The sequence below is a fragment of the Amblyraja radiata genome, chromosome 4 (assembly GCF_010909765.2).
Source record: "Amblyraja radiata isolate CabotCenter1 chromosome 4, sAmbRad1.1.pri, whole genome shotgun sequence".
In the NCBI taxonomy this organism is placed as follows: Eukaryota; Metazoa; Chordata; class Chondrichthyes; order Rajiformes; family Rajidae; genus Amblyraja; species Amblyraja radiata.
This window is the reverse complement of record NC_045959.1, coordinates 121,290,992-121,302,890: the sequence shown is the minus strand read 5'-3', so window position 1 is coordinate 121,302,890 and position 11,899 is coordinate 121,290,992. Positions and strand designations below refer to the sequence as shown.

The 11,899-nt window shown below is 40.2% G+C and overlaps 1 protein-coding gene across 1 annotated transcript; it reads left to right on the top strand.

Annotated features, from left to right (window-relative positions):
• The first annotated feature begins 202 nt into the window (after nucleotides 1-202).
• LOC116972618 (golgin subfamily B member 1-like) lies at nucleotides 203-10,365 on the top strand. The gene is made up of 6 exons (XM_033020433.1): nucleotides 203-671; nucleotides 1,265-1,382; nucleotides 1,937-1,989; nucleotides 4,987-5,119; nucleotides 8,847-8,953; nucleotides 10,273-10,365. Exons 1-6 carry the CDS (start codon nucleotides 525-527, stop codon nucleotides 10,363-10,365), a joined length of 651 nt encoding a protein of 216 aa, XP_032876324.1. The 5' UTR covers nucleotides 203-524.
• Nucleotides 10,366-11,899: the final 1,534 nt, after the last annotated feature.

The following is an 11,899-nucleotide window of genomic DNA, read 5'->3' as shown; positions in this document are numbered from 1 at the left end:
CAACCATGACACTTCATTATCTCCATGAATGTCTTATCTCTGTGAGACTTGAGCTGTGTTTGCATGACAGTTTACGGAAGTGAGGGTGAAACCAGGGACAAGGTAGAGAGACTATATTCAGCAGCAGAAGAGGATATTCATTTGGAGTAATTTAAAATAAATAAGGGTTTTAATGGAGGCTGTGGAGAATGATCATTTTGTTTGTTTTGGGATTAAGTAACTTTATACCTTAATTTCCAAAATGTTGAGGAGACACATTTTCTGTGGAGCTTTATTCAAGCTTCTAATCTTTTCTCACTAGTGATAGTTAAGGAATTTATCATTGGATAAATATGTAAATGGAATTACCATTTTGCCTGAGCAATCTTCAAGCTTAATGAATTGTAGCATTTCAAGGATATTTGATGATTTCAAATGCCGGTAATTAGTAGAACATATGATTTTCACTGACTGCCATTAACTGCAGTGGAAACAATTGCAAACTGTGGAGGTATTGCTTTATTTGCAACAAATATCAGATCATTATGGGTGTTTTTTCCTTTCTCTTTCTTCAAGAACAAGTGAGGCTTCTGAACCAAGAGGTGGAAAGATCGGAGGACAGGTCTTTGTCAATTGAAGCTTCGTTCCAGTCTAAAATCGAGCAGATCCAAGAGGAGCTGGACAATGTACAGGTACCCCAAATATAAGTCCCTTGCACCTGGTGACGATTAACTGAATATTGATCTGTTTGCCATTTACCTGGAATGAAATGACTTCATCTTTTCAAAAAAGGAAAATTGATGGTTTGATATACCGTGAGTTGTTGAAGCATTGTAGGAAGCAATTTAAAACATTTTTGTTTACATAGTTAGTTATGTACATTGTATATTTTTAATCTGGGCTCAACTGTATGAAGGAATGCTTCCCTACATTTCACTGCTCACTCCATTCCGTGTAGAACCCCTTTCTGAAGAGTAAGTGACATGGGATAGATGTGAGCCTGCAGGAAAATTCAATCATAAAATAGTTGTGGTAGAATGGAGCTGTCGGCAGTGGCACATTAAAAGTATAATGCATGCTAAAATTATTTCGAGAGTCATACTGCTCAGAAACAGGCCCTTCAGCCCAACTTACCCACACTGACCAACATGCCCCATCTACACTAGTCTTACCTGCCTGTACAGTCATAAAGCAAAATATTTAATCTAGAATTTGAATGGTGGCTATTTCACAGACCATTAGAAATCCCTTGGCTTTAATTGACACTAAACTTATTTCTACCCAGCTTGTTTCTGCTCAGAAGCTTCTGCTGGAGCACAAAGATGTGGAGATTGACTATGAAGAGGAGGACGACCAGTTACACCTAAATGTGAACTGGCCACAATACGTCGAGGCACAAAATGGTGTGTGTATAGTATGACTTTCATTGGGTAAGAAGGAACTGGGGATGCTGATTTACACCGAAGATAGGTACAAAATGCTCGAGTCAGCAGGTCAGGCAGCATCTCTGAAGAAACGAATAGGTGTTGTTTCGGATCAAGACCCTTCATCAGACCGAGAGTCAGGGAGGGGGAAATTAGAGGTATGGGGAGGTACAGAATAAAGCAGAGCCTGCATCGATGACTCGGGGTGAGGGGGGGGGGGGGGAGCTGACAATGGTCCATTGTTGGCTGGGGATGAGGTGCTAATGAAGGAATATAAATGGTGAAATTAGCAAGAGGACTAGGGTGGGGGAGAGACGGGGAGAGAGAGAATGGAAGGGATATTTGGTTAGAGATCCTTCATTCTCTTGTGTAAAGGAACTGCAGTTGCTGGTTTAAACTGAAGATAGACACATAAACCTGGAATAAGTCAGCGGGACAGGCAGCATCTGTGTAGAGAAATAATGGGTGATGTTTCAGGTCAGGGACTCTTCCTCGTTCTCTTTATTTAAATGGTGATACGTGTTTTCTTGCAGAGAAGCTTCAAAACATATTGGAAGCATATGAAGAGCAATACCAGAACATGCAAGTAGGTTTAGAACAAGTTACCAAGGGAGCAGCTTCCCAGGTTGGGAGAATTTGTGATGCATTTAATTCCCCCACGTACAATCTTAATTCCAAGTGTGCGCATTCTGCACAGATTCAAGAGTCTCAAGTATCCTGCTAATTAATATTACATTGCATTTTACAAATAATTTTATGTTGCTTATTCAGATTTTTTGTTTAAAATGCGTCATTTAAGTAAATTTTTGTTTTGCTCTTTTCTATCATCATCCTTACTTTTTGACTTGATGCTTGCATCTGAGGGGTGCTATTTGCTTCCACACCAGATGGTTTCTTGTATGCATTACCACACACCTTGGACATGGAGAAAGTTTACTGAATTAGCTGGTGTGGTTGGGGAAGCAACAGAGTATTTCCAGACTTGCCTATTAATATTATACGGTCATAAGGAATAGTAGAATTAGGTCATTCGGCCCATCAAGTCTACCCCACCATTCAATCATGGCTGATCAATTACTCCCTCCTAACCCCATTTTCCTACCTTCCCCTCATAATCTCAGACCCCTGTACTAATCAAGAATCTATCTATGCCTTAACAATATCCACTGACTTGGCCTCTACCGCCATCTGTGGCAAAGAATTCCACAGATTCACCACCCTCTGGGTAAAGAAATTTTACCTCATCTCCTTCCAAAAAGAACGTCCTTTAGTCTAGACCTAAAGGGCATAGCCTCAGGATAAGGATTGGCTTCAAAGCTGCAATAGACAATAGGCAATAGGTGCAGGAGTGGGCCATTCGGCCCTTTAAGCCAGCACCGCCATTCAATGCGATCATGGCTGATCATCCACAGTCAGTACCCCGTTCCTGCTTTCTACCCATATCCCCTGACTCTGCTATCTTTCAGAGCCCTATCTAGCTCACTCTTGAAAGTATCCAGAGAACCGGCCACCACCGGTTCTGAGGCAGAGAATTCCACAGATTCACAACTCTCTATGTGAAAAAGTGTTTCCTTGTCTCCGTTCTAAATGGCTTACCCCTTATTCTTAAACTGTGGCACCTGGTTCTGGAATCCCCCAACATCAGGAACATGTTTCCTGCCTCTAGCGTGTCCAAGCCCTTAATAATCTTATCTGTTTCAATAAGATGCCCTCTCATCCTTCTAAACATGATCAGTCGCTCCATCCTCTCAGTATATGACAGTCCCGGCATCCTGGGAATTAACCTTGTAAACCTATGCTGCACTCCTTCAATAGCAAGAATGTCCTGCATATAATACTCCAGGTGTGGTCTCACTGGGGCCCTATACAACTGCAGAAGGACCTCTTTGCTCCTGTACTCAACTCCTCTTGTTGTGGTCCAACATGCCATTCGCTTTCTTCACTGCCTGCTGTACCTGCATATTTACTTTCATTGACTGATGAACAAGGACCCCCGGATCCTGTTGTACTTCCCCTTTTCCCAACTTGACATCATTTAGATAGTAATCACTCTTCCTGTTTTTGCTACCAAAGTGGATAACGGCACCCTGAAAAGCATCCTCCTCACAGTTCACACTGCCACCCAGCTTTGTGTCATCTACAAATTTGCTAATGTTACTTTGATTCCCTTCATCTAAATCATTGATGTATATTGTAAATATCTGCACAGAGCCTTGCAGTACCCAACTAGTCACTGCCTGCCATTCTGAAAGGGACCTGTTAATCCCTATTCTTTGTTACCTGTCTGCCAACCAATTTTCTATCCATGTCAGCGCTCTAGCCCTAATACCATGTGCCCTAATTTTGCCCACTAATCCCCCATGTGGGACCTATATGAAATGCTTTCTGAAAGTCCAGGTACACTATATCCACTGGCTCTCCCTTGTCCATTTTCCTAGTTACAGCCTCAAAAAATTACAGATTAGTCTAGCATGAAACTCTTCGTAAATCCATGCTAACTTGGACCGATCCTGTTACTGCTATCCAAATGTGCCGCTATTTGATCTTTTATAATTGGCTCCAGCAACTTCCCCACCACCGATGTCAGGCTAACTGGTGTATAATTCCTTGTTTTGTCTCTCCCGCCTTTCTCAAAAAGTGGGATAACATTAGCTACCCTCCAATCTACAGGACCTGATCCTGAATCTATAAAACATTGGAAAATTATCACCAATGCGTCCTGATTTCTAGAGCCACTTTCTTAAGTACCCTGGGATGCAGACCATCAGGCCCCGGGAATCTACCCAACACCATTTCCTGCCTAATGTGGATTACCTTCAGTTCCTCCGTCACCAGAGATCCTCTGGCCACTAGTACATCAGGAAGATTGTTTGTATCCTCCTCAGTGAAGACGGATCCAAAGTACTTGACATTTCTCCTCTGAGGGTTGAGAATCTTTTGAGTTCTTTACCCTCCAGAGCTGTGGGTGGAGAAACCATTAAGTATATTCAAGGGATAGCCAGCTAGAATTTTACACTGCGGGAAGTTGAGGGTTATGGGGATTAGGTAAATGTTTAGATCACAGACCAAATCAGACATGATCATGTGATAGAATGAATAAGGCTCAAGGGCTGATTTTATAACGTAATAAAAGTTTCCAATTATCCAAATCTACAACTTGCAATTCTAATGACATATAACAATATGTCTTGAAGGTGTACATTAATAGGAACAAGTCAGTGCTTCATTGCCCATAGGTCCATTTATCTTAAAGACAATTAAAATAATTTTACTTAAATCTGAAAATCACTGAAATCATCAAATCATTTCCAGCAGAGAATAAAAAATGGTAAACTTTTAAAAACTATATTTTTCACCATGATGTTCCGTTTTTAATGCTTATCCCACCTCTGGTCGTCTTGCCGAATAACTCTAAACTTCAAATCAGCTTGCTATTTTGTTAATTAAATATGTCCCGGAGGCAAACATAGAGAATCATTACTCTTGTATCATGCCGAAGCGGTTCTGTTTCTTATGGCATCAAGCATCTAGTTGGCCAGTTAGATGAGTGGATGATGTTGCTTTGTGTGTAATGTGTCTGTAGATAAGTGAATCTGAATCTGCAGAGGAACTGGTGAAGTGGCAAGAAACAGATTATAAACCAACACCGAGCTATGACAATGATGAGAGGACTGTGATGGAATTAAAGATGAATCAAGTTGAGGAAAAAAGAGAAGGTAAGTTGTGGTGCTCTCTGGTTCCCACTTGGAACGAATCATACAGTTTACTTTGTTTTAACTTAAAATATTTAAGAAGTGAATGACTTGATTTGATCTTGATGACTTGAAAGTCGAGTGCACCTCTATTTTGGGATCTGTTGTTGTCCATATTTCAGTCGAGACAAAGGCACTTCACTAGCTAAATTGTGCTGTGACTTAATTGTTATTCACAGAACATACCCTGCTCAGAAGTGTCGATGTGCAATTCCTGTGGAATATGATTTGCCATTGATCATTCCCACCTTCCTATGCAACCTTTACCATTGCACAATAGTGAATGTTTGGCCTTCTTTGCATGAGGCCATAAATTACTGTCTTTAAACGTTCTTTGTTGCTTTGTATGTTGAGTCAAATTTCATTTGAATATAACATACTTTGCAAATCACAAAACTCCAAATCACAAAACAGACGGGAAAATTATTTTTGCCACAATCATTTCACTTTTAATATTTGCTAATGAGTTAGTTGGCAAATGCATGAGCATATAGTTTACATCCCACCCTCCCCAGAACTGATATTCGGTTTATTTTTACGCCCAAGTATTCCTGTCCCTCGTTGAAGTAAAAAATGATTTTGCCATTGACAAGCTAATGATTGCTGTGTGTCTTGCCTGTTTGTGTCTATAAGCCAATGACATTTCTTCCAAGTGGTTTCCCCAAGGTAGATTAATTGTAGAGACAGAATATTTATGAAGATAGTTATGCTAATATGAATACCTTAGATTTTGAGGTTGTTGTAATGTTTTAATGTTTTTAGTTATTACATTATGAACGTGGGAACTTTAGATTTTGGACGACTTTGGAAATCATGAAGTTGTCCCAGGGTTTTGAATACTGATACAAACTATGGTGCTTTGCAGTCTTGTCCGCAACAATCCAGGGAAATCTACTTGAATGGATGAAATTTCCTGGATTTGCAAACTGGTTACATCTGCTATCCGTAATCTGATGGCCCCTAAAATTGAAGATTTGGATGATTTCTTGCATAGATATTTCATAATACAACCCACTTTAAAATAATTTTAATTAAAATATTTCTGTATTTCATTGGACATTTTAATTTTGATCTGATACTTATTTAGTTCTAATTAAAATATGTAAATGCTGATTAAACATATCGCACAATGCGAGGCTAATTCGACCAACGAGAGTGTTGTCCGATTGTAAGCAGCAAGGGAGTTGAATGTGTTTTTTGGTGTTTGGAGGAAATAGGGGTGATATTATTCAAAATTCTAAACATCTCAATGGAGCCTGACTGTGAAGATGTTGACATGTTTCCATTTGTGCCTGAGTCTTGAGCATGTGGATAGACACAAAATACTGGAGTAACTCAGCGGGTCAGAGCAGCATCTCTGGAGAAAAGGAATAGGGGAACCCTAGATACAAGATAAAGGGACACTAAGATGTGTAGGAATTTCCCATTGCGAAGGGTGGTGAATCTCTGGAATTCTGTACCCTGAAAATTTGTTTGGGCTGAATTTTCTCCCCTTGTTCCATCCATTTGTTCAGAACAAATGTTGCTTGTTAGCTGCGACAAGCTTTCTTTTATTTGTGAATCGCTTTAGTCCTTGGTTCTTTTACACCCTTAAGCCTCTCATGGCTCTTATAATTACTGACAGCAATGCTGAATTGTTTCCGTAATTATTTTATGATGATAACAGATGGTTCAAAATATTTTGCCTAGTATGATGATGTAATTAGAATCTGAGTTGTGCAGCACAGGAATGGGCCTTACATCTCACCATGTCCATGCTGATTTTTGTTTCCTATCTACACTTATCTCATTTGCCTGCATTATAAATGTCTCCTTCTATTTGCCTATTACGTGTTTGTCTAAAATTACTTTAAAAATGTTTTAATTGCATTTGATTCTGCCTCCTTTGGCAGCAAGTTCCAGATACAAAGCCCTCTCGGGGAGAGAAATAAACTTTCCCTCAGATCGCCTTTACAACTTCCTCTTCTTACCTTAAACTTATGTTCTCTTGTTTTGTAACTCTACCATGGAAAAAAGATTTTGGCTCTCTACCCTGCCTCACATAATCTTACATACTTCTATCAGTCACTCCTTAACTTTCTCACTCCATGGAAAAAGAGCCCCATCCATCCAGTTTCTCCCCATAACTAAAGTTCTCCAATCCAGGCAACATCCTTGTGAATTTTATCTTCATTTTCTCCAAATCTATCGCTGATCAGACTGTAGAAGAGGCCCAACCTGAAACGCCCCCTTCCCATGTTACCGGAGATGCTGCGTTACTCCAGCACTTTGTGTCTGTTTTTGTAAACCAGCCTCTGCAGTTCATACATAGTGTGCTGACAGGAACTGCACACAACCCCTTCAAGTGTGGCCTAACTCGTGTTTTGTAAAGTTGCAATAAAACATCCCAGCTATTATATTCTATACCCACACCTACGACGGCAAACATGCCATATGCTTTCTTCACCAGTCTGTTGCCCTGCTAAATTTTGAGAACTTTGGACTTGGACCTCTAAGTCTCTATTCATCAGTGCCCTGACCTGTCCTACAACCATTTTTACTTCCCAAATTCTATCTGTCTGTGCTCCGGCCAACTTTCCCTCTCATCTATATCCTGCTATAACCTTGGACAAACCTCCTCGCTCGGGCAACGGAAATCTCAGCTGTGGTCCCTGTGGTACCACAATGATCACAGATTTCCCATCAGAAAAACATCCTTCCATCACTGCCTCCTATTTAGATCCAACTGGCTAGCCCACCTTGCATTACATGTGCCCAAAACTTCTGCACTTGCCTACCATGTGGGACCTGATGAAATGAATGCCCTAGTAATGTACTAAAATGATTAGTAGAATCCAGTTAAAGTTACTGCTCATTTTCCAAAATTGTTATAAACCCCAACTAAAATATACTTTCATTGAATTCTTTAGTTAATTCATTAATCTAATCATTTTATAACATTTAGCTCTGCATTAAACACACAGTTAAATTTCCACTTACATACTTTAGAGTGAGTTTTGATGAATACGCAAGTTTCACTGAAAGACTAGGAGATTTATTTAACACAGGCAAGTGGGGTTAAAATAGATGGCATGATAGTCGGCACAGACACATTGGATGTAAAAGGACATGTTACTGTGCTGTACAACTCTTTGGACTATTTAGTAATGAAAGGGAACGCTGTTTTAACCCATAGTTTATTCCATCCATTACCTGATGTAAGTAAAATGAACCAAACTTCCTTATAACTTTTCAATGCGAAAGGATTTATTTTTTCCCCTATATTTACATTGGTAATTGCAAAGGTAGAACACTTACCTTTTTGTCCAAATGGCCACGACACAGGCTTCACTACGTTTATTAATGGATTTGCAGGTTAAATGACAAATCTGCCTCTCCTGAAAAAATACTGAAATAATATCTATATGTAAACCAGTATTGGTATTAGTTGTCTCTGGGACACCAGTGATGTTAATTTAGCTTTGTCACTGCAAGCTTTTAAAATTTAAAGCCAGCCAGCCAGCTGCAAGGTGTTTTAGCCCAGTCAGAAACTAACACCTTAACTTGGGGAAGCCACAAGGTAGCGATGGTCACCAGGGTCCAATCAGTCCATATTGTGTCTGTGTTCATGCTGTCTTTCTGAACGACGTGTCTTCCTGTGGCACAAAACTGATTGAGGATGACTGGTTCTTTCTTGGCTGCTCTGATCCAGATTTGATCTCAGAACTGCCGGAGCTGGAGGAGGAAGTAGGGGATCTTCAGAGACAAGGACAGGGTCAAGGATGGACAAAGCAGACCACAGCTGGCCAAAAGTTTATGGTATGTGCTCAGTCTGACACTTTGTTTAAACTTTGATTTTATATATCTGTGGAAATTTAATGCTTGAGTTCACTCGACATTTTACGCTGTTATTAATTTTAAGCTTTGCCAAGGTTGAATAAAATATTTTTCTGTTTGGGGGGGGGGGGGGGGGGGGGGGGGCAGCACAGTGGCACAGTGGTAGAGTTGCTGCCTTACAACACCAGACACCCGGGTTCGATCCTGGCCACGGGTGCTGTCTGTATCGAGTTTGTACGTTCTCCCCATGACCACGTGGGTTTTCTCCGGGTGCTACTGATTCCTCCAACACTCCAAAGGCATACAGGTTTGCAGGTTAATTGGCTTTGGTAAAAATTGTAAATTGTCCCTAGTGTGCAGGATAGTGTCCGGGGTGTTCGCTGGTCGGCCTGGACTCATTGGGCCGAAGGGCCTGTTTTCCTGCTGCATCTCGAACGTGTAAAGCCTTCATTAGTTTTGAGAAGGTAAATATATACTGAGGTTTGCTAAACTGAAAAAGCCTTCAACTCAATTTTCAGTGCCATTATAAGTTGGACTGAGATGGCTGGCCTCATACAATGAGAAAGCATTATATCAAGCACATGTTCAATTTCTAATATTAAAAGTAAAATGACACAATAGAGACAGATTTTGGAAATCACTGACAAATCTGGAAAGTACAACAATATTTGTAATTTTACCGAATTTACCCCTTTATATATATTAACATTTGAATAGTTCACCATAAAGATCAGTTTTAGACATAATGGGCAAAATGATGGCTTCTAGGGTTGTGACAACCTGATTAATTTTAACTCCCAATTTTTATGTTTGGTGTTAATAATCATTGGGTTCCATCCAGTGTGCACAGTATCTCCGTCTCTGTTACTACCGATCATTTACAGATCTGTATTTTTCAAGGGAAGTATTTAAAATACATCAAAGCAAATGAGTAGAGCGTTGGTGAATTCATTTTAGCTTGATACCAAGTAACTACATTTGGGAAATTTAAAGGGTTGTTAATACAGCAACTTTGTTGTTCCATGGTACAAATATATTGTGAATTCATGTGCAGGAAGTAAACGTTTCTATTAATAGTTAGGATACTATTATTTATGAGGGAATAAAACTTTAAGTCACAAACAGAAGAACATTCTCGTGTTTTATACCTTCTGGCCAAAGTACAGCAAGTGAAGATGTAAACTGAGCAATAGTTGAGCTGTTTGACTTCTCCAATGCTTCCGATGTCAACAACTACTCCATTGATGGTTGACCTGCTGCCAGTGCACTGATGATCACATTGGCAGCATATCTCCCAACAGCTTCAGATGGATGACCTTAATTCTGACAACGTGCTGCTAAACGCACAGTTGGTTCAGTACAGGGAGGAGCTAAACCAGATCCTGTCTTTGTAGGATAATCAGTTGAAGGAGTTGTTGCAAAAGCACCAACAGCAAATTAAACATCTTGAGAATGAGAAATCCATCTTCAAAGAGCAATGGATAGTTGCACAAGGACCGCTTAAACAAAGTCCCTTAAAGATCCCTTAAACAAACTAATCTAAAACAAAGTAATGAAGGCCGAAAGCCCTTGAAGAAACTGAATTTGAAAATCTGGCTCAAGTAAAGGCGGGAGTGAAAATGTCTGAACGTGCTGATGGAATAGGGCAGGAGAAACCTGAAGAATAGTTGGTGGGATTGTCAGTGATGAAGCAAAGACTTTTGGATGTTATTAACGAGAACAAGGAACTTGCTTCTCGGGCAGAATCTTTTGAGAAAACGTTGCTGGCAGTACAGACGGACAGAGACAGATGTCTGGAGGATATTGGGAAACTTCAAGTAAGGCAAGCATGATCTCAAGGTGGAAATTAATGTTTTTTAAGCACAAATCTTAGAAGGGACTTTTTAAAAGAGCACTTTAATTTACTAATGACATGCACGGAAACAAGCCCTTGCATCAATTAATAAATTGAGCAGGATACTAAATCTCAAGGTACTAATGATGAAGTCATGACATTGCTCGTTGGTGGGACTTGTTCCTCAGGATGCATATGATGACTAAATATCTGTGTATTTATTTATTTTTTAATTTAAATGATTCCAAGATGGACACAGCAAAGATATGTTGTAATCTTGTTTTGCATTCATGTGTGTATAAAGATTGAGCACTATTTTCATTTTGCAAGAAAAGGAGGAACTGGAACGCATTCAACTATCACACAGCAGGGAGCGCAGAGAGCAAGATCCGTCCTGCAAGAGTGAATTGGCTGAGCTAAGGTTTGGTTCTACTTGGACTGGGATATCAGTTGCATTTCTATTGTGCCATATGATCAAATGGGATTATCCCTTGATGCTATGGCCAGCAAACAACGTTTGAAGTGTCGATGATGGTAGCAAACACGGCAGTCAATTTTCGGAGGGGGGTGTCGTAGAGCCACAAATTATTCAACTCCTGACGAAGGAGAATCCGTCTGGTTAAAGGAGGCATTCTGTTGCCAATGGCTCAACGGCTTTCATTTGCTTTGTTTTAGATTAGATTAGTTTCAGTTCAATACGCTCCCATTTGGCATATCATCAGTCCCTGGGATTTTTCAAGGGTTTATGACACAAATTCTAGACGGAATTGAAGGTGTGGTGTGTTACTTGGATGACATCCTCATCTCAGCCCCTGGCAGGCAGACACATGATGAAGAGGTGAAGTGGTACTCACAACGCCTTGAGACACACAGTGTAAGAGTGAAGGCACAAAAGGGTGAGTTTCTTTCGGAACTAGCTAGGTAAGTAGTTGGGTCATAATATGGACAGATAGTCCTACACCCCACCAAGGGTAAAGTGATGCGATCAAGAACGCGCCCACTCCAGAAACATATCTGAGATACGATCCTTTTAGGATGGCACATCCATTTCGCCCATCACTTTTAGCAACCTTAAAAATAAGATGTCATTAGTC